We start from the raw sequence: 23017 nt of genomic DNA, 5'->3' as shown, positions 1-23017 counted from the left end.
GGCGTAGGAGAGGAATGTTTAGAATGGGCCTCTTGAGACCCTTGCGTGTGTAGTGTCCAGGCGAGCGGCAGAAATAGAACCACTGAGCAGAAACATGCAGGGAACAGGACATGGTTCTGCTCAACTTAGTGAAAAGGAGAGCAAAAAGTCAGTGCTGAGGGGAACCGAGGAGTTAAAGCCAACTTCAGGGTGCCTTAAAGACTGAGAGAGTCGGAACCTAGTCCCCAAGCAAAGGAGGTAGATTAAAGGCTTGAATTGAGACTGGTTTGCCCAGAGCTTTTTATGAAAAGAGAAAATAGGTCCCCCGGCAAGACGGGCTTTGAGCTCTCAGTACTATCTCATTTGGTACATTGGCTCCTTAGTCATGGGGGGAGGGGGGCAGAAAGGAAACCCCAGATGTTTCTGTGAGTTGTTCTCTATAGGCGAAATTACTAAGTAACTCAACCCCAGGGGGACTTGGCCAAACTATATAAGTTTTCAGTATTTCTCTCTGCCCTTCACTGAGGTTCTTTGGAAGAGAGGCACCAGTGTGCCCTTGAACTCACGGCTAGCCAGAGCTAGCTGAAGTCTTTCAGAGGTGTGGGGCAGGTGGGCGTGTCTCTGTAGGTCAATCCCTCCAATAGTATCACTTTGAACTTTCAGATCCTGAAGAGCTTTCTTGCATGGAAAGCCGTGGAAGTGCCGGAAGTCATACATGGCCGTTGTAGATACCCTCCCCCTAGCTATAGCCACTTAAGAGCTATTTTTACCAATATGCTTTTGCACTTTGTCTATGAATGAAATTTTAATGAGGAAACCAAATGTGATGAAGAGAGCATCCTGTGGCCATGCTGGCCCTCTAAGCACTCTCTGAGAAAGAGAAAAAACGTGAGATTGGAACTGTGAAAGACTGCCGATAGTAGATGAGTGTTGTAGGTGCCCAGACAGCTAGCGGCCCATCAGTGTGCACTCACGCCAGCCAGTCTTCCTCTCATCCTCAGGAGGTGGATCACAACTGTCTTCCCCCTCTCAGGAAGGGTCAGACAGGACAGGCCACCTGCCCAGCCTCAGAGCTATGAGCAGGGAAGACTGAATTCAGGCACTAGTCTACGAAACAGCAGGGCTTGAGAATTTAACCCCTTTATCATCCTAAAATGTAAAATATGCTGTTTTGTATTCAGCCACGATATAAATGAAAACAACCAAGTCATTTTCAAGGGGAAAATGTAAACTGTTGTTCTTATGATCATACTGTTTTATAAAATGGACTCTTGGTGTTGCAAAGCCCCATCTCAGTAGCTTTGAAGACTCAACCTAATGTCGTGTGAGTTAACTGATGTATGCTTTAACTGACCACAGACTTGGGAGTCCCCAGAACAGAGTTAGGGGTCCTGTGATAGGGAAGGAGCCTGTGCAGGCTCTGCTTCCTCTCACTGGTGGACTGTCTTCATCACAGCTGCCATGTCACATGAAAAATTCTTAGGGCATTGGTTTAAGGGGGATGCAATTTACTTTTTAATAAAAGCCATTGAAGCACACAATCAAATAGCCTTCTTCATTCACGAGTGACTTCAGCAGCCTCATCAGAAAGGATCTTTTAAACTATGGACATTTCAGTGACAGCGTTTTCTTTTTGATTTTGAGACAGGGTTTCCCTGTGTAATGGCCTTGGCTGTCCTGGATCTCACTCTGTAGACCAGGCTGGCCTCAAACAGAGATCCACCTGCCTCTGCCTCCCAAGTGCTGGGGTAAAAACATGTGCCACCACTGCCCTTGTTCAGTGACAGCATTTTCTAAGGACCCCCTCCGTCATGTGACACTCCTGTTCTTTCAGGATCCTGCTATTGTCATCATCCTTCCCCTTCTGGGTTTGTCTTAGTGTGTTTGTGCTAAAAAAAAAAAAAAATCACTACTGGGATTTCTGAAGAATAGCTTATTTGCTTCATAGTTCTGGAGGCTAAGTCCTAGGGCACAGTTCCCTCATCTGCCAAGGGCCTGCGTGCCATGTGGGAGTGTGGTAGAAAGCAAGCATACACAGAATAAAAGAGTGAACTCTGTCCTGATTTGATTTCTGTCTCTATGATAAACACCGTGATCAAAAGTAACTTGGAGGATAAAGGGGTTATTTTATCATACACTTCCAGGGCACACTCCATCACTGAGGGAAGTCAGGGCCGAAACAGGAGCAGAAGACATAGAGGAATGCTGCTTTACTTCTGCTCAGCTGGCTTTCTGATCCAGCCCAGAAGCCCCTGTCCAGGGCTGCTACTATCCAAAGTGGGATGGACCCGCCTACATCAATAGCAATCAGGAAAGTGCCCCACAGGCCAATCTGACTGAGGCGATCCTCCAGTTGGTGGTCCCTGAGATAACTGGGATATGCAAGCTGACAGCTAGAGCTAACTAGGAAACTCTCTTGAATAATTAACCCATGTCCAGGAGCAGCTGGAACATCTCAAAGAACTGATCATCTCACAAAGGTCTCACCTGCAACACTGGGAAGTTAGGGTTTAAGTTGCTGACATATGAATATAGGGACACATTCAGTTTGTCACTGGGTAACACAGGGTCCCTTTTGCAAGTTTTTCAACTCATAATTTTTAAAGGGCTGTTTGGCCTATTGTTCAGGCTTATTACTAACTAGCTCTTACAACTTAAATTAACCCAATTCTGTTAATCTATGTTTTGCCACGTTTTTCAAGGCTTTACCTGTGTTCTAATACATCTTGCTTCTCTGGCTGTTGTCTCTTCTGACTCTACCTTTCTTCTCCCTGTATCTCTGCTTGGATTTTCTGCCTGGCTCTAACCTGTCTTGCCATAGGTCAAAGTAGCTTCTTTATTAGCCAATGGTAGCAACACATATTCACAGCGTATAGCAAGACCCATTCCACAGCAAAGTCTAATGTTTTTTACTAAAAGAACCATCATGTAACAGAAAAGATTGTTTTTTAAGTTAAAGAAACCTATAAAACTGTCATTCTTTAGGGAGGCAGTCTTGCCTGTAATGGCCTCAACAAAACCCTTCCCTTCTTTCATATGGTATTTTAAATCTTTAGGAGGGTGTCTTAGGGTCACTATTTCTGTGAAGACACACCATGACCACAGCAACTCTTATAAAGAAAACATTAATTGAGGCTGCAGCTTACAAGTCAGAGGCTCAGTCCATTATCATCATGATGGGGAGCATGGCGCCATACAGGCAGATGTGGTGCTGGAGCAGCTGAGAGTCCTGCATCTTGACCAGAAGGCCGCAAGAAGTGAACTGACTGTCACACTGAGGGAAGCCTGAGCAGAGAGACCTCAAAGCCCGCCCCCTCAAACAGTGACACAATTCCTTTAACAAGACCACACCTCCTAATAGTGCCACCCCCTTTGGGGGCCATTTTCTTTCAAACCACAGAGGGGCAATCTTGATACTCTCTCTTCCTCAAAATTAAGTGTTAGAGGGACAGTTAAATGGGCTTCAAGGGGAGAGTTCTCTCCTCAATGGCCTTCAAGTCTGCTAATTTCTAACTAGCTACCTAGCAAATCTTAACATTTTTTTCCATTCTAAATTCAAGTGAAAAGTGTAGAGTAGAATTTTAGGAGTAACCAATCATATTCTTTAATTTTACAAAGATCTCCAAAGGAACATTGTTCATAGTCCTCCCCATCTGAGTAGTTAATTTTCCAAGCTAGGGATAGTGAGTGTCTTGGATGAGGCTGTTGTAGGTGTGTTATTATTTTATTTATTAATATTATTTTAAGGTGTGTTACTTTTGTTTATGTTGCATTTGTTTAACTCTGTGAAGCTGTGTTACTTTGCCTGTCTAAAACATCTGATGATTTAATAAAGAACTGAACGGCCAATAGCAAGCCAGGAGAAAGAACAGGCAGGGCTGGCAGGCAGAGAGAATATATAGAAGAAATCTGGGGGGAGGAAAAAGAAAGATCAAGGGGCAAGAGAAGGAGGAGGACACCAGGGGCCAGCCACCCAGTCATCCGTGGAGTAAGAGTGAAAGTAAGATTTATAAAAGTAAGAGAAAAGTAAAAGCACAGAGGCAAAAGATAGATGGGATAATTTAAGAAAAGCTGGCTAGAAACAAGTCAAGCTAAGGCTGGGCATTTATAATTAAGAATAAGCTTCTGTGTGTGATTTATTTGGGAGCTGGGTGGCGGGACCCTCAAAAGAACAAAAACAACCAATAACATGAGGCTTTCTGTTAGATGGAACCATCTTCTTGGGATCATCAGTATCTTACTCTTGTGTATTATTTATAAACTTGTTGAGCTTTTATATTTGTGAATTGTTGTGGGTTACATTATATTGATTTAATATATATACATAGTGTGTGATAATCAAATTAGGGTAATAAATATTTGCATCTCTTCAGCTATTAATCATTAAGTGTTGGGGACCTCATACTCTCCTAGTCTGTGCATTATAGACTGTGTTAACCCATAGTTACCTAACTCTAGAAGAGTCAGCAGTGCCCTTATTGAAAACTTCTTGTCACCTTTTCCCTATGTCCTTCTCAGTCTCTTGTAGCCAGAAATTCATTCTGTTCTTCTTGAGATTAATATCATTAATTTCCACAGATGAGTTAAGAAGATGTAGTATTTATCTGTTTTACTTAACACGACCTCCAGTTCCATCCATGTTACATCCATATTCTTTTTTAGGCTCAATATTATCCCACTGTATATACCACATTTTCTTTATCCACTAAAGTACATCTGATCTGATCCTGTTAGATGTGTATGTTTACAGTTATTATGTTCCTGTAAATTGATCTTTTTATCAATATAGGATGACTATTTGTCTCTTTTTGCATTTTTCTTTAAATTCTGCTTTATCAAATATCACTATAGTTACTCCTGTCATGTTTCCATGTGTGTGATGTATTATTTTCTAAGACTGCAGTTTTAGTCTTGTGATTCTTTATTGGAAAAGGGAGTTTACTGTGGTAAGTATGTAGTCTTTCCTTTTTAACCCATTTACGCATGTTTTGATTGGTGAATGTAATCAATCTATACTCAAGGTTGCTCCTGATAAGCATGAGCTTCCTGCCGTTTTGTTAATTAGACACTGCTCACCTTGTTAATTTTGTTCCTCTTCGTATCATAATACCCTACTGTCCTGCTGAGGTTTAGTTGTGTGATGCATCTGTCCTTCTAGTAAGCTTTCTGTGTACTCAGGGGTCTCCGTGGCAGTAACTACCCTTTTGTTTGTACAGGAGAGTCCCTTAAGTACTTCTTATCTCCCTGGTCTACAGGCAATCAGTTTCTCTGGGTAATGTCTCTGGGTGCAGTTCTCCGGGCAAGGGTTTCTCATCCCATTATTTTGGATGTATCAACCCATTCTCTCATAAAGTCAGTGAGGTTTCTTTGAGACAACCTTCTGTGAGTCTGAAGGACGGTCCCTTACATATGACTCTTCTCTTGCTATTTTAAGATTCTTTGTTGTGTGCTCTTGTCATTGACTGTAACATGCTCTGAGGGAAGATCTGTTTTGATTGAATCAATTGTCCCTTGTGCTTCCAGAATCTAGATGTCCATATGTCTTTAAAGACCTGAGAGCACTGGGGGAATTGTCCCATGAAAAATACTTTTCAGTGTCTTTCCCATTTTCTTTCTTCAGTTCTCCCAAAGCAAATGTGTTTTTGCTTAATGGTTTCCCATCATTTCCTAGAGGCTCTTCATTCTTTTCCATTCTTTTTTAAAGCGGCTTTTGAGAAGAGCTGTTCTCAAATTCTGAAATTTCTTCTTCTGGCTGATATGGAAGCTTCCTTTGTATATTTCTTGTCACCAGTTGAAGGTTTTACTTTCAAGCTTTCTTATTGGTTCTTTTTTTGTGATTTGTCTTTGGTGAACTTCTCATTAATATCCTGAGTTGTTTTCCTTATTTCTTCATACTGCTTATCTCTTTCATGTCTCTCTGGGTTTCCTTACGATTGTTGCTTAATTTCTTTTTCAGGCATTTCATTGGTTTCTTTCATGTAGATCTATTTCTGGATAGTTATTTTTTTTCCTTGCAGGTATCATGTTTCCATGTCTTGATGATGTCTGCACATCTGGTATAACATTCTATTTCTTCAAATTTTATAAAGTAGCTCTATAGGAAAAGACATTTTTGTTTAGATGAGATGTAGGACACCAACTGGATGGGTACTTTTGTTTGGCTAGAGTGGGTCCCAAAGTGATCTTGGTGGTTCCTTTGTCTTTGATTGATGACAGCAGTGTCTGTGTCGTAGGGGTCCATGACACGGCTTCTGGATATGTCCTGGGACTCTACAGAGTTGAGCTCTGAATACACAGAGGCTGCAGTGGCAGCTTCCACAGCTTCGGTGGTGTGGGATGTGGAGAGGAAAGGACCGTCTTGAGGTCCTCGGGATGGATTGCAGCAGCAGCAGTAGCAGCCCTCCCTGTTCAGCCACCCCACGTGAAGGAGACTGTCTCCAGGATTCTCAGGATATGCATGGGATGGGATAGGACCTTCCTTGGCTCCACAGGATGAGCCCATGGGTACTAGCATCTAAGGCACACACACAAGCAACTTTCTAGCATTCATTTTGTGAATTGTCAAATCCACATTTGCTTCCTAGCCTTGTTCCCATTTGCCTAAGATTGAATACCCATGCAGTACCAGAGGGTATGAGACTGACACAGGTATGCCATGACAATGTTTCCTTTTGCCTCTCATGTGTCTTTGGCCGGATTTTGCCTCTGATGTATTCCTTGAAAGTGAAAGCTGTTATCTCATTTCTTTTTACTTTTCTAATTTCTTTCACCCAGGGAGAGGCATACCAGACTTTCTCTTTTGGGCCGCCACCCAGCTCCCAAATTATGACACAGAGACTTAATATTAGTTATGAATACTCAGCCTAGCTTAGGCTCCTTTCTGGCTAGCCCTTTTAACTTAACCTATTGCTCTTTATCTACCTTTTGCCTCAGGGCTTACTACCCTTCCTTCTGTGTGTCCTACTCGGTGTCTGCTGGCTGGCGGCTGCCTGGCTGGCCCCAGGCGTCTCCCTTTCTTTCTCCCTCCTTCTCTCCTCTCCTTCTTCCTCTCATTCTTCATCAGCCTACATTTCTCCTCCTATTTATTCTCTCTGCCTGCCAGCCCTGCCTGTCCCTTTCCTGCCTAGCTAGTGGCTGTTCAGCTTTTTATTAGACCAATCTGATGCCTTAGGCAGGCAAGGGGAAACAAATACAACACATTTTTACATCATTAAACAAAGGCAGCAGAAACAAATGTAACACACCCTTACACAGTTAAAGTAATATTCCGCAGCATAAATAAATGTAACACATCTTTGCCCAGTTAATAATATTCCAAAAAGGGAGTTTGAAGGTAACAGAAGATTTTGAAGCAGGCATTTAAATACCTTTGTTTCATTTTGGTAAGGGCTAGGTCTGTTTGAAAGTGTTTGTGCATGGTTGCCTTGGTCCGCAAGTGGAAATTTGTAGCTCTGTGTGTTAAAAGAACTTCACTAGAGCCCAAGTTAGAGCCCTCGCAGGAAAAATCGATTTCTAGAGCTCAAGATGAGCAATGAATGTTCTACACAGCGAAGCAGAGGGATACTACATCAGAGGCCGCCTCACTACTGACCACTAAAAGAAATCATCCCAAGGAGGCAGTGAGTGGTGTTACCACATACCTTCTTTCAGCGCAGGTTGGAAGTGGTATAACCAGGGTACCACACAGAAGACATCTGTCCTTGCTTCCCTTTGATAAGCCCCTATCTGCTTTGAAGACCTAAGCCTAGGCACCTGTATGATAATGGAGACTGGATCCCTACTGCTTAAGAGCTCTGGGGGATGAGGTATACACATAAAGAAGTTTTAATACAAACCACAGCACACTCCATAGGTGAGATATGAGCTATGATTGGCATCTAGGAAATCCCAGTGATGAGTGTGCTTCTGAACTGAACATTGAATGTGGGGCCAGGAGAGGAAGGGAAGCTGTGGATGTAGGAAACTCACCCAAGCCTGTGCATGGGCTGAAGGTCAATGTGGGGGCCGTAAAGCTTTTATCAGGGGCGTGACCAGCAGACCCGTGTTCTCCTCTTCCCCAGCATTCCCTGTTGGGCACCCAGCACTCATCACACCTATCTTGCTATGGGTCTGGGTTCCATCTTCCACATCCCTGCCCACTGTCCAGATAGCCTGTCTTCCCACATCACTAAAGGACAGTCCGGTGCCCACAGGGTGGTAAGAAATCTATTTGTAGAACATTGGAGTGGAAAATAAAGAAATGGGAAATATGGGGCTATCTGTCAGGTAGCTCCATATGAAGATGTCCATGACCCTGAAAGCATGCAGTTCAAGAAAACCCAATTGCAGCGGCTTCTCTAAGGCTCAGAGGGAACCCTAAAGTCATTGAGACAGAGACAATTACTTTGGGGGAAAAAATCAAGCCACAAATATCAAAAGAAACCTTTTCAGTGTGAAAACCTGGGAAGATTTAAGGCATTAAATTCTCATCTTTTCCCACATTAATTTTGAGTCGGCCAAACAGTGCTAAATCTTACGGCAACCAGCAGCTCTCTTGGGCGATGACTGGAAAATATTGGATGCTTCTTTTGAAAGGCATGCAAGGCTGCTCTATCGTGGCCAGGGCCATGGGGCCTGGGATACTTTGTATCTGCTGTCACCTTAGGCTTGCCCTCCTGCCTTGACTGTGGTGACAGATGTCTCCACATCACCATGTTAAGAGACTCATGGGCCCCCACCGACCTGCTTAGAACCAAGTGATAATATGCCCAGAGACAGGGTCATATAACTTCTTGGCTAAATTCACTGTGTCATCTTTTGGTGTTCCCTGAATTTCTTATAATTCAGACTTTTTGGAAAAGTACCCCCCTCCCCAGTTTTCAATAATGCCTACTGAGGTTCTCTTGTCTCTTAGCCTGCCCTGTTCCCCCAGCACCACTTCACTGTTTGTGAAACATTCTCCTTTCCTGTGCAAAGAGACCCTCCTAATGCCTTGTGCCCTAACTTCTCCCAAAGGGGCCAGCCGCAAAAAGTCAGGTTACATGGGTGTTCCTTCCCTCGGGTCAGGATGTCACCCTGGCTCTCATCCCCACGCTGGGAGATCACGTCCTGCATGGTTTCTCTCATGTTGCACGTGGACTCTCAGATCTATCACCCACAGCTGGGAAGCACCACACCCTTACACCTCAGTGCCATTACTACAGAATTGGTAACCATCTCTGAGGCCCTCATCTCCCAAGATTTCAGGAGCACACAGAACTTTCTGGTATGTGGGAGTGATTCTGGGCCTGTATTTGTCCCATTGCTTGCTTACTTGGTCATTCATTTAGCAGGTACTTAGGAGGTACTTGCTGTGTTCTGTGCACAAACCAAGGTTTCGTGTTCATGGCTTAGCAGCTGCCTGTGCCCACCCACCAAGGCACCAGCACACTAACACAGGGACCATGCTCCCCAAACCTGTTTTTCTAAACCTTATTTTCAAGCCTGCCATTTGACAAAGGATTTCTAAACTATGCTGACATGGTCCAAAATAGTGTGACTTGAATGTTGAAATGTCTCTGAATTTTCTGTGGCCTATGAATTAAGAAAGACAACATGTAGACATCTGTGCTGACATGGAGAATGCAGTGGACAGTTGTAGCTCGTTTTCCATTCAGAGCATCTTGGGCAGGTAACTTAAACATTTGCATTCTAAGTAACTTTTATTAAGAAAAAAATAACATATTGTATAATACACCTTTACGTTTGATGCCTACCAAAAGTCCAAACTTTCTTTAAAATGTCAGCTTAACAGAAGAAAAAAGTCCCAAAGCTGTAGAACTGCTTTGTAGAGATGGGGTTGAAAGCTCACATGGCCAGGTCTGCTCAGTGTGGTTGGCAGTTCTTGCCAAGGAATCGTCTCCCACTGCAGCGTCCCCTTAGGGCAGTTCTGTTTTTATGCCACTTGGTATCCCATTCCTCAGGTCCTCACTGTCTGTCCCTCTTGCTGTGTTCCAGTCGCCTTCTCCTGGCAGTTCCTCACCCCTGGGTGCTGAGTCATCAAGCATAGCCCTTCATCCTGGTGACCCCACGGAAGCCTCCACAAATAAAGAGGTAGGACCCCATCTTCATCCCCGATGCCTGTTTTGCTTCACCCCAATAATGCTTTATTGTGTTCACCCCCACCTACCCTGAGGAGATGTATTTCTTCTCTTCTGCTATGTGAAGATTGTCACTGAAAGCCATGGTTGATCTGTCAAGTTCGGTGGTCACTGGCCACAGGTGTCTAGTAGTTACTGAATATGGGAATTCACATCCTCAGGCATACCACTTGCATTCCAGGTGTTCAGTGCTGTCTGTAGTTGGTTACAGAACTTTTGTACCACAGGAAGTTCTACAGGATACTGGCCCTCAAAAACTGTCTGCCAGCATCTTTTCCAGAACTTTCTGTGACGAATGCCACCTCTGCATTGTCAGGGGTACTCACCAGCCCCGGATGCCCATAGAGCTCTTGGAACATGGCCAGTAGGACCGGAGAACTAAAATTCTTATTTTCACTATAGGCTAGAAGCTAGTCGACAGGGAGGTTGTAAGGTGTCCCTTGGGGACAGGTTCTGTGTTTACCCCACTCATGGGGACACACTGAACTCTGACAGAGCTCTTAAGCCACAAGATGTAGCTAAGATTTCTGGGGCCTGAAAAGGGCAGGTGTTTTTCCCTGAGTGGCGCCACTGCCTCCTCTTGTACCCAATGCTCTCTTATCCCAAGGTGATGGGCTGCCCAGGGGGTGTCCACACCATGTGACCATTTCCCTGCACAGTGATTGTGTGGGCACAAGACGCCCCTTCATCGGCACTGAGATGTGGTGAAGAGGCACATCTCGTGCTCCCTCACTGTGCCGACAGTTTTATGTTAAATTCAATGAGGAAGAGAAAAACAGTGTTTCACCTGAATAACAGATTGTTTCTACACTATATCCTGTTTATGAGAGAGAGGTATAGTTTCTAGTAAACCAAGTTTTTCTAGAAATATCTTTTCTTCTCATCTCATCACAGACTCTGTCGCTGGAATGTAAGTGACAGGATCATAGTTTCCGCTGGCCCCTTTTGCCATTACTTGATACTTTTATTCAGAGCACAGGGTGGGTAAGAAGGAAAGAGTGATTGCTTACCAACAACAGTAACAGACATTATCATTTATTAAGCATTTGTGGTATCTGAGGCACCAGGCTGAGCAAGTCCTAGACTGAATCTCATGGAAGCCTTTCTTTGGTTCTGGGGGGCAGGGGCGGCATATCACTGCCCTCATGTGTTAGTTCTGAAAGACAGAGCTTGGGTACCTTAGGCTACATAGCTCACAGGTGGCCAGCTGTGGTTTGAATCTGAAGTCCTGTCAGCCCAGGCTCTGAACTGCCAGGGTCTACTACACCTGATGTGGAAAGTGTGTGAGGTCACACTCCCAATTGTCATGCCTATGGATTCTGTACAGATTCATGTGATCCTCTGACAAGCCTTGAAGTCTCAGCTTAAATTTCTCATGTTGCTGTGTAGCCCAGGCTGCCCTGACTTGAACTCACAATCCTCTTGCCTCTTCCTATCCAGTGCTGGAATGACAGATGTTCCCTCCACATCCAGCCTAGCCCTTAAAGTCTTAAATGAAACTTTCTTAATTCTTGCTAAGGGTCAACTGATTTTCATCTCAGTCCATGTGTGAGACGGCAGGTCTAATCGGGTATCTGAATATTAAGCTCTCAATTATGCATCAGCTGTAATAGGGAAGGTAGATATGTTAGTCTCCCAGTCCCTGCAAGGCTTGGCACATGGCTCTGCATATCTTTAGAAATAATGATGAAAATCCTCATTGTATGCAATAGAGATGCTTTCATTTCACAAAAGTATTTAAAGTATTACCCCAGAATGAAATAAATCTGCTCATGAGCTAAAAAATGGAGAGTAGTGAGTGTACCAGTTGCCTACCATTGCTGCTCTAGAGTAATTCTTCTGTAGCTTCTGCTAAAACAAGTTTTAGCATTCAGAGAAGAGTCCTACTAGCCCAAGAAACCAAATCAGCTTTTTAAAGGTACCTGGAGACTAAGCCATTTTGATGATGCTAAGTGACTCCTCATCAGTGGTCCCACCCCACCCCCAAACACTGAGAACAAGGGCAGGGAGATGGATGGGAAGTGGTCTTTGGCCCCTGTGAAGAAGCTAGCTGCTGCATAGCATGGGCTCCCCTAGCCGTGCCTTGCCTCATATGCTGTGCAGTTTCCCACAATGCATTAGCAGCCAAGAGCTTCAGTTCTTGGGACCCAAGAGACCTAATTTCTTTGACATAAGGTGTCATTTCATCCCAGGGAGCGCATTTGCAGGGAGCCTGCTGAAAGTTGCCATATGTGGTCTACCATGCAATTAGTGTGGAGTTCCTGTCACTGTCCTGAATGATGAGGTGCTCTGATTTCCAACATAAAACAATTAGCATGCCAATGTCAGAATCCTCTGCATGTTAACAGAGTGACACCCTAGGCCTCACCCACAGCCCGCTAATCTAGCCCTTCAGGTACCCCAGAGTGTGACATCATCTAACAGGTGGGTGTACTGAACAGATGTCCTTCTCCAAAAATCATGTTTAAATGGTCACGTGCCCCCATGGTAAATTTTGGCCATGCAAACCTTACCTTTTGCCCATTTTAGGTGCTTACATGTGAACCCACGGTGTCTTCTGATGCCCCACATATTTCACCTTATAAGTTCTGATACCATTTAAAGCAGACATGAGTTCTCTGCTCGTCTCTCATGGGGAGCCATTTCCAGCATACGTGCTTATGGAAGAAGCCTGTGGCAGGCTTTGCTCCTCAGCATGCTGGCATATAAACTTCCAGCCAGAATCTAGAATGTGTCCAGCTCACTCCATCCAATAGTACTGTTGAGGCTGACACATAAAGAAATGCCAGTATTTTAAACCTAACCTTTCATTCTCATTTTAAAGAACTATAAATTCATGATTTACAGAATGGAATTTTTCAACTTAAATGAACCAATAAGAGATTAAAAGGTGCAAGGGTTTATTTTACTTTTAATAGCTACCCTTGTGTCAAAGATCTAAAGGAAACTCTCCAGGGACTCCTCACTCTCAGAGTATACAGCCATGCTATTGGTACATTTAGTAATCAACAGTTTTTCATGCTGAATACATTCTTAAAATGTACAGTCTAGTCTTTATTGCTGATTATACTTTTTTTAAAGCTGACAAATATCTCTCTGAAATGTAGGGGGATTTTGATACTTCAAACTTTAGTGGGGAATTCTGGGTTTTAGGTAACCTTAACAGGAAATGCATATATTTATCTACACTTCACTCTTTCTAAAGAAAAACGGTCGATAACTGGTTAACAAATGCCACTGTTGACAGATTTCTTTTTTATGTTGCATGGACGCTTGTGCTAATGCATATTTCATCATGCTCTGCCCTTTTTGAAACCTCTTTGTCTTAATTACAGTCAAGAAAAAGCTTGGCTTCATTCCCAACCTACGTCGAAGGTAAGAGCTGAAGAGAAACTACTGAGTACTGGGGTCACTCATGAATCTTTTAGCATTTGGAGGCACTGGATGGAAAACAAAATGGGGGAAAGAGCATCTTAGACTAAAAGTATAATAACTGTGAATCCTTGGTTCTTGCCGTAGACCAAGGGTAGAGACTGGGGCTAGCCAAGCGGTAAAGCTACACCCCAGGGTGTCGTGAAGGTCCTGACTAACTGCCCATTTCTGTGTTTTGACTACAACCTTAGTTGTTGAAAATGAGCAAGTTAAGTTTGTACCCTGGCCATCAGCTTCTCATGGGGAGCAACTCAAGGTGAACTAGACCATTAAAACAAAAATAAAAATCACTTCAGATTAGCCCTGCAAGAGGGAAAGTAAAGTGTTTCTACCTCAGGTTATCTCATTTCTAGAACCTGAGCTTTCACAGTGGGTTATATTTTAGTCTCCTTGGAATTGTCACTCAAGTCAAAGAAAATACATATTTTACTTGCAATTCAAATGTCTGTCTTTAGTGAGCCTGTTATATGTAACAGCTGCAAACATGCTTTAATTTGGGGTGTGGATTATAGGTGATTGTGATTAGAATCAGATGTCCCTCGGTTTAAAACAGATTTAATTTAGTGGACTGGTGTGTGAGAACAGAAAAATCTGATTTTCCTTGGTATTGATCTCAGTGTGAAGCATCATGATCTGTCCATTGGCAAGACTGGCAGCCTGGGACCATGGCTTTGCAGTGATATTATCAATTTGCAGAGTTGGAGTCTGATGCCATTATAGGAAAGAACTGTCGCATTTTCCTCATGTATGAAATGTGATTCCTCCATTACAGACCAAACAGGGGAGGAAATTTTGAGTGGGTGGAAGGAAATAGGCAGTGTCAGGAAATGGTGCTTTCCATTATTGCAGCTCTCTGTTCCTCTATCCATTTACCCAAGCAGACATATAGTTTATAGATACATGTGCCAGGCATGAAAGTCAAAGATGAGTATGACATGGCCCTTGTTGCCAAAAGCTCATGCTGCAATCTCCAACACTATGTGGGGGGTGGGGGTGGGGAATTGTTTCACCTAAGGCCTCACACATGCCAGGCAAGTACCCTATGGGCAAATTTTGAACATACTGTCTTTCTGCCTCAGGCCCCCAAGCAACTAGGATTCCAGGCCTGGCTAAGAGACATCATTTTTTACTGTTGGACTTTGATTCATATTCAAGTAAATCCATTATTTCTCATAGTAAATGACTCGAAGATGTCTTAGACTAGCAGGTCGACCACATATGTAACCAGTGAGCATGGGGACTGGCATACAGCATTCAGGATGTGGTACCCCCCCCCCAATGACATCATTCACTCTATGTGGCTCTATGTTGTTGCAGTTCCTGGACCTTGTGACCCTGAAGACTTGATCGATGGAATTATTTTTGCTGCCAATTACCTTGGCTCCACTCAGCTGCTCTCAGACAAAACTCCCTCCAAAAATGTGCGCATGATGCAAGCCCAGGAAGCAGTAAGCCGCATCAAGGTGAGGGGTCTGCATGGGCTGAGGGGTGGTGGGTGGCTGGAGGCACCTGAGCAGTCAACAACAACCCACAGCGCTTAGAGAGTAGGCTAGGATGCTGCCAGCAGGACTTATTCCTGCCTAGGTAAAAGCCTGAGCCTATACATATAAACACTGTTCAGGTTGATATGCCTCTAAGGTGAGATTCCAGTCCCGGCTTTCTGCTGACAGCTGGAGGCTCCTGATTGGAGCAGTCCTCTGTTAGGCTCCATTCAAACTGTCTTGCTTCCAGTAAAATGAACTATTCTGGTAAAGTGAATGACCAAATCTTACCTGAGTAGTCTGAGGAAGTCAAGCAAATCCCGCTTTAAACTAGTTTGAACACAGTCATAACATACTTAAATTAGTTTTATCATAGTCATATCCTGTTTAAATTAGTTTAATCAAGACTTAAAAGGAAAAAAAGTTAATTGGATACATCCAGAAACAATTTCATCTAGCTTCAATAATTCACAAGTAGATTGAGCCACTCAAAATCAATCTGGAAATGTGGAACTCTAGAGTCTCCACCATAATACTGCCTAGAATTATAGAAAAACCAGAGCAGCAGGGACACTGTGCATTCATGCTATCCAAACGCCCTTGTGCTGTCAGATGAAACACATTCAGAGAGCAAGCATCACTGCATAAACCTAGAACCAGAAAACTGACATGTTAGGACTCACCAATTTATTTTTCTAGTTTCAGCGACTTAAAACTGAATCTTGGGGTTGGGGTGAAAAAAAAAAAAACTGAATCTTCTCTGCCCCTCTCCTTTGGTCCCATACAACAGCCTGGTGCTGGTGTGGTTCCATAGTGTGAGAAAAGGACAAGAGAAGGCAGTGAGAGGCCTTTATCTGTTGAGAAAAGACAATCCTTGAGTACTCTTATGTAAGACTGTGGGAGAAGGTAACAGTTAAAGTGAGTCCCTTATCCCTAACCTCAACAGCTCGGAGGAAACCAACCAGCTAGTAGAGGCACAGGTGTGTCAGGAAGAGGGTGTCAGATGAGGAATACCACAGGAGTATCCTAGAGGCTGAAGGGAAGGGAGGTCCCTGACCTGAGAGAAGTGATTTAAAAGGAATCGAGATTTACTGTGGCTCACGGTTGCAGGGGTCTTAGTCCACAGCTGGTTGGGTGTGGTTTCTGGGGCTGTAATGAAGCAGAACAGTGAGGCCAAAGAGCATGGGGAGCAACGTTGCTCACCTCATGGAGACAGACAGAACTGCATGCCAATCCTCTCCTCAAACACCCTCACCAGCACCTAGACGTATACTTACTACTTGGTGTCCCTCAGATCAATCAAGAATCAGGTTGACAAGAGTAACCATCATAAATTCATCTCTGCTCAACTCAGTACCCTAAACACATCTGCTCAGGCCATAATTAATCTCCAAATGAAGAAAACAATAAGGATATAGCTGCTTAATAACTTTTCCAAATCTCCCCTAGCACACTAGACAGACTCTCACCTGTGAGCTCCTGTGAAAAGCCAGTTAAACACTTCCAACATATAATGACAAACATCCTCATTCCAACAGGGAAGAGTAAAAAACATGACAAACCCAGCGCTCACAGAATCGTGTAGCATCTGAGGAGTGTGGTGGCATAATATGAGCTTCAAAGGTCCTGGCAGCCCCACCCGCAGCCTTGCCAATTGTAGCCCACATGGTTTGTCTCAGATGGCTGCATTCACTACCTGGAGCTTCAGTGGCATATATTTCCTGTTCTTGCATCTGATTTACGGGCACTTCCATTTCATCTCTGTCTTTACCTTCATATTTTCATGTACAGAGAGGGCTCCCCCCCAAACCAGTATCACATGGAAAACACCAGTGTCTGGCACCAGCTCGAGCAGTAGCTCGACCTCCTCGGATCATGGCTGCAGGAACCTCTGAATGTCTGGGCAACTGAGCAAGCAGAATGATTTCTATGATAATAACTTGTAGGCATCTGTATGCACGCAGGGCGCCCGAACAGCCTTCTCTTTCCAAGGAGAGTCTTTCAAGTCAGTTTACATTTTTGTATCACGAAGCCTGCAGTAAGTAAGATCTTGCTGATTCCTGAGGTGCCTTCAAGGCATCTTTCGGTCCTATACCAAAGTACGTCTCTCCTTTTGGAGGGTACGTTTTGAACCCATGCCTTCTGAAACCTCAACTTTTCATGGACTTTGAACCAAACTACAGGTTTTCACATCTTTCCGCCCTGCTTCTGCTCCCTGTTCTAACTGTAAACCTGACCAAAAGCACCAGCAGTGTCCATGCAATAGCCTGAATGGTAGCTGTCTTAAAATCCCCTCTGCCGGATTTAAAGAGAACCTAACACAAAGTCTCAGGATAGAGATAAAATGCAGACAAGGTATTTGTCAAAACACAACACGAATGGCCTCTAGTCCAACTCCAGACAAGTTCCTCATTTCCATTAGAAACCCCATGAGCAGTTTCTACTATCTGTGGTGTATTGATCTGAGCTCTCACCATCATCACCCCTTAAGGCCCTGGTGAGAGAATGCTGGGAACTCTAACACGTTTCCAAACTTCTCTTCCCACAAACTGCTCGTGAAGACTTCTGAGCCATGGAGTCAGGTAGTCCCAAAGACAACGCCTCTCCTAGTACCAATTTTCTGTTCCTTTGTAAGTACTTGAGAGGAGAGATTGGCTTTGGTTCACAGCCGCAGAGCCCATTGTTAGCTAACTCTTGTTTCTGGGCTGGGGTGGAGAAGAGCATCATTGCAGAAGCGTGAAAAGGAGCAGAGCTGCTGCCTCATGGCAGCTGGAAAGCAGATAGGCAGCAAGTGCTTGTCTACGCTGAAAGGCTAATCTGCTAGTCTCCACCCACGTCAATCAAGACTGACAGCCATTACAGCCAGTGTGCTGGCATACACCTGCCGTCGCCATGCTCAGGAGGCTAAGACAGGGAGATTGTGAGTTTGAGGCCAGCCTGGGCCACATCACAAGTCCTGCCCCTAAATCAATAAGATGAAGCCTCGGAGCAGATGCCCACTCACTCTGCATTTCCCCAGGATGCTGTGATGCTCTCACCCCTCTCATCATTAAGTAGCTCTCCATTGTACCTGCTGCTGGAGCTTCCATGTGTCAATCACTCTTTTGACAACTTTGCTTGTAAAGCAAACACTTCTCTCCTAAACTCGGAGCTAGCCTCTCCCTTAACTACCCATAGTAGGCTGTGACTTTTAAGTCACCATTGATATGTTAAGAATTAAGGTGTGTGACCCAGGGGATAATTTTCAGCTGCCTCAAAAGTGAGTATTGTCACAATGCTGATAGCAGTCTTGATGTTGAGTCTAGCTTAGCAGTTATTCCATATGTCAGGGATCCATTCAGCCACTTCATCTGGGACACAGACACCTTGCCTGTGCCTTGAGGCCCTTCTGTGATGTACATGTCTTATCTTCAAATGAGCTTCTCTAGGATAATGGAAAGCAGGAAGATCAGTTCTTTTAAAAGAAGCTCCTTCTCCTCACAGACGTGCATCTTGCCCCAACTCCCATCAGGACAGCACCACAAAAGCAAAGCAGAAGTTTGACCTTCACTACTAAATAATGCTATCAGTAGAACGTTGCCGGATTCTTTCTGAGCTGTCCACGTGTAGTGTTAGTCAGCCTTCCAGCACTGTGACAAATACCTAAGATAAACAAAGGAAAAGGGTTTAGTTGGGGCCATGCTTCCACAGGTGTTAGCTCAGAGTCATTAACTTCTGTTGCATGGGGCCAGTAGTGGTCCAGTACAACATTGGGAAGTTCATGGTAGAGGAGGCTGCTCACTTCATAGTGGCCAGGAAGCAAAGAGAAAGGAGTCAGGGTCCCAATAATCTAACTACCTTCCACTAGACCCATCTCCTAAAGGTCCCACCACCTCCCAAAAGTACCACAAGCTGATGACCAAACCTTTACCCATGGACCTTTGAGAGAACATTCCAGAGCCAAGTCACAGCAGTTGGCCCAAAGAGATACGTTAATGCCAGGAATTTCCCCATGGCCTTTTCCCCCATAGTCTTCTCCCACAAAGTCTTCTCCATCTTAATTTAACACCTCCCAGCACAGTTCTTGAGATAATGCATAAATCTCTTAAGAAAAACAAGCTAGTTTTCAAATGGAGTCTTAGTCCAGACTCTAAGGGGGGATAGTTCTGCAAAGCACATAGCACCACTCACCCAAGGACTTAATGCTATCAGCTTCCCCAGAGCTAAATATACTCTGGAGACCTGCCACAGCCTGCCTGATTGATGACTTCCTGACAGACAGGAACTAGCCCTGCAAGATGTGCCTGGGAGTGAGTAAAGACATCTCTTGCTATCACATAACACAGGTCCTTTCCAGAGCTGGATGCAAGTATGTTCCACACTCAGAAACCATCCAGAGCAAAGCTACACATGAGAATTGTATCAGAATACCAAGTTCTGTGGCCAGGGCCACTTAGGTGATCTCTCTAGAACTAAACATTCTGACTTTAAGGGTTACTGGAGACTTCCTGCAACAGAAAACCGAGTGTTGCCTCAAGGTTAGTTTCTCATAGATTCTCCCTAATCAAGTCCCTTATTTTGGGCCCCTTGTTTATTCACCTCCTGACAGCTTTGGATTCCCACATATGAGTGTGTCTTTCCACTTCTCTTAGGGCACTTGAGAAAGGCCCAGATGACTGGGGGAGGGGGTATGGCAGGCAGTGCATTATCTGGACAGGAAGCAGCACTCATGGGGAACAGCAGCATCCCTTCAGCGCTCCCCTGGCACCAGCTATGCCCTAAACTGCTTTCTTGCCTACATAATGGGGGCTGACAGTGTGGTTTTACCTTTCAGTCCAGCTCCCTCATGAAAGCAGACCCTTTACTCTGAAGCTCCCAATCGGCCAGCTCCCAGGAATCCCACAGCTCAGTTAAACCTAAAATTAGATGGCATTTTCAAAACAAGCAAGTAGCCAACTGATAATAAATATGGCTCAAACATGCCCAGAGCAAAGTGGGTATTTGAAAAACATGTATTTATCTTTTACAAGTAAATTGATGTAATGTGAGGAATTCACTATAAAGTGGTAAAATTAAATGGTTACATTTCACTTACAGCTTATAAGTATCATTTTACAATGTGCTTCTGCAGGCTAGAAGGAACTGCTTGCCTGTCAATAAACGTTTTCTGTTTTGTGTTCCTTTTATATCCATCTAAATGCTTGTCAGAATGGCATTGCACACAGCCAGAAGCCTTTTCTCATTTTAAGTAGAGATGATTGTGTAGTCCATCCCGCCTAGAAGGCAGCTGAGTTGGGAGCTGGCTCAGACTTCTTGCAGGCAGAGGAAGGATGCATCCCCAGAAGTCCAGTGGACTCCAGAGCACTGTGATGGAGCTCACCCATGCTCAGGAGAAACCACCGTCTAAGAGAGTGGGTACTATGCTCATCCTACAGAGAGCCTGGCCTTTCTGGAATAAGTTCTTCTAGGTTACCTCAGCACAGGGGATACAGAGCACAGCAGGGCCAAGAATTCCAGGGTCCACCCAGGAGGGAAGGAGAAAAGAAGGCAATGCTAGGTATTTATTTTCCAATCTGCTTGTGAAAATGGCCAAGCCAGTGGTGATCTGTCTTGGCCCTTCCACTTGCTTACAGCAGACTGGTTTCTTTCCTGCTCTTCTGGCTTTCTCTTCTCTCTCTCTCTCTCTCTCTCTCTCTCTCTCTCTCTCTCTCTCTCTCTCTCTCTCCCCTCCCTCCCTCCCTCCCTCCCTCTCTCTCTCCCTCTCTCTCCCTCTCTCTCCATGGGAACCCCCCCTTTTGTTCCTCTCTTTCCTGTGCCTCTAGAGTAAGCAAGGCCAGAGGGATGAGTGCTTTCTGGTTTTGTGTCGATTTACCCAGGAGATGCCATCCTAAAGTGAAAGCTTTCACTTTACCAAACATTCCTGTTCTGCTGGATGATGTCCGTCACACAGCTGTGGGCCAGGCTTGGAGTCACACTGGGAATTTTGAAGGTTACACTTTTTTCCCCAAGACAGGGTTTTCTCTGTGTAGTCCTGGCTGTGGCTGTCCTGGAACTCGCTCTGTAGACCAGGCTGGCCTGGAACTCACAGAGATCCGCCTGGCTCTGCCTCCCAAGTGCTGGGATTAAAGCTGTGTGCCACCACCACCCGGCAGTTACTTTTTCTTTTACAACAACATTTAAACAGATTTATTTGCCAAATGGAAAGAGAATTTTGATTTGTGTTTGACCAGGTGGTCTCATAGATAGTCAGATATAGATAGATAAATAGATAGATAGATGGATGGATAGATAGATGATAGAGAGAGAGAGAGAGAGAGAGAGAGAGAGAGAGATCTGAGACTTTGGTTTAAAAGGCTGTTTCTCTGGAGACTTTTATGAGAGGCACTTTGAAAGTAAAATTTAACTTGCACCAGTCTTAAACCTTAAGAAACTGGCACTCCAATAAATGGACCAAAAAGACTTTAGGTGATTCCACTGCGTGGCAAACAGAAGATCTGAAGACAAAACCCTGTTCCATCTATCAAGATACAAGGACTAAAGCCAGTCTGAACAGCAGCAGCGGGATTAGAACTCACTGCTGTCACTTTCCCCAACGTTGGTTGGTGCCTTCAGGGTGTCCTTCCTGCCTTTGTCACTCATCATCTGTTAGAAGGAAGGCTCTCCTTGCAGGAAGTGTGCATGCTGTACACACACACACACACACACACACACACACACACACCCCACCATCAACAACAGCAGCAAACTTAGGAAGGAATCAGAACTATGAGTCTCAGAATGTAGTCCAGGGACCAGCAGGCAGGCACTGTGTAGACACTTGATGGACATGCACGCTCTCCAGCCTGACCCCAGACTTCCTGAGAACTCGGACAATGAGGCCCAAGAGTCTGCTGTGCATGGTGGTCTGTAAATGGCTGCCTGGAAGCATTCTGAAGCACAGTCTCCTCAGCTGTGCTCTCCAGGACTCTAGCCAAGCTGAGTACTTGCGTGAAACAATCTCTGGCTAGTATCCGAATTTGTGTCCTTATTAAAGGCTTAGAGAATGGATTTTCTAAGACGGCTAGACACAGGTGCCCGGGACTCTTCCTCCACAAACAGGAACTATGAGGAAAGGGGGTGTGGCTGTATTTTGGCTAAGTGACTGGCTAAGGGTTCAAAAATCTGGGACAACATCATAGGAGAGACACAGTCAGGGGAGAGGGAGACTAGTCTGCCCTCTGCAGAAGGGTGAGGTGGGGAGACCTAGTGGCCTACCCTTGCAGGCACTGACTGTGCTCACGGGCTTGGGTTCCACTCAAGTAATCTGAAATCTGCCCTCCAGCTTTACTATGGAACAGAATCTCACATCATCTACCAGCAAACACTGAGGATGCTCTAGTCTGGAACCAGAGGCAAGGTTTTGTCTATGTAGTCAGGCTTCCGTTCCAATTATTTGGGCTCTTGAGTGCTGGGATGGCATTGAGTGAGGATGCACCACCACGCCTGGCTTGTCAGGGTTTGCCTTCAGAAGGCAGCTGCTACCCGGATTAGGACTACTCTAGGGGTTTGACCCCTAATGTTTCCATCTCTGAGACCTCAGACGCATTCCACTGCCCTGGCTCAGTGTGTAGTTGCCTCAATAACCTAACTAAGCCTGTCAGAGTAACTGACTTAGGCTGGATACTTTATCATGGTGGGGAATAGACCCCTCAGGAGTGAATCATCAGACAGGTGTCCTCTGAGACCATTTACCATGGTGATCTGTTTGAAGACTCTTCCTGCACCAGAACTGAAGGTGGTTCACACTCAGATGCCTGCTCCTGACAGGACATGGTGATTGCCCTGCTGCCCTGCTGCCCTGCCCACCAGAATGTGCTGAGGGAGGCTTGAACAGCTCTGGGACTCCAGCTGTCACCAGGTATACAAGACTAAAGAGGCCTCAAGGGGACCTTGACCCTATTCCTGCCAGGACCTACTACTCCTTGCTCACTGGAGTCCAGGGGTGGAAAAGAAAGGTGAAGCCCCAGCCATCATTCTGGCCCTGTACAT

General features: G+C 44.8%; 1 protein-coding gene across 4 annotated transcripts in view; it reads left to right on the top strand.

The window, feature by feature from the left end:
• Window positions 1-23017, top strand: part of Apba1 (amyloid beta precursor protein binding family A member 1) — a 209168-nt gene that overhangs the window by 154359 nt on the left and 31792 nt on the right. For all 4 annotated transcript variants that reach the window (XM_052714091.1, XM_052714088.1, XM_052714089.1 and 1 more), the window contains exons 3-5: window positions 9955-10050; window positions 13433-13472; window positions 14847-14992. In XM_052714091.1, coding sequence (XP_052570051.1) covers window positions 9955-10050; window positions 13433-13472; window positions 14847-14992 — 282 coding nt within the window. The remainder of the gene's footprint in view (window positions 1-9954; window positions 10051-13432; window positions 13473-14846; window positions 14993-23017) is intronic.

This window comes from Peromyscus californicus, unplaced genomic scaffold (genome assembly GCF_007827085.1).
Source record: "Peromyscus californicus insignis strain IS unplaced genomic scaffold, ASM782708v3 Scaffold_4__1_contigs__length_199733344, whole genome shotgun sequence".
NCBI lineage: Eukaryota > Metazoa > Chordata > Mammalia > Rodentia > Cricetidae > Peromyscus > Peromyscus californicus.
The sequence above is the reverse complement of the archived record's forward strand: the minus strand, read 5'-3'. Positions and strand labels throughout refer to the sequence as shown.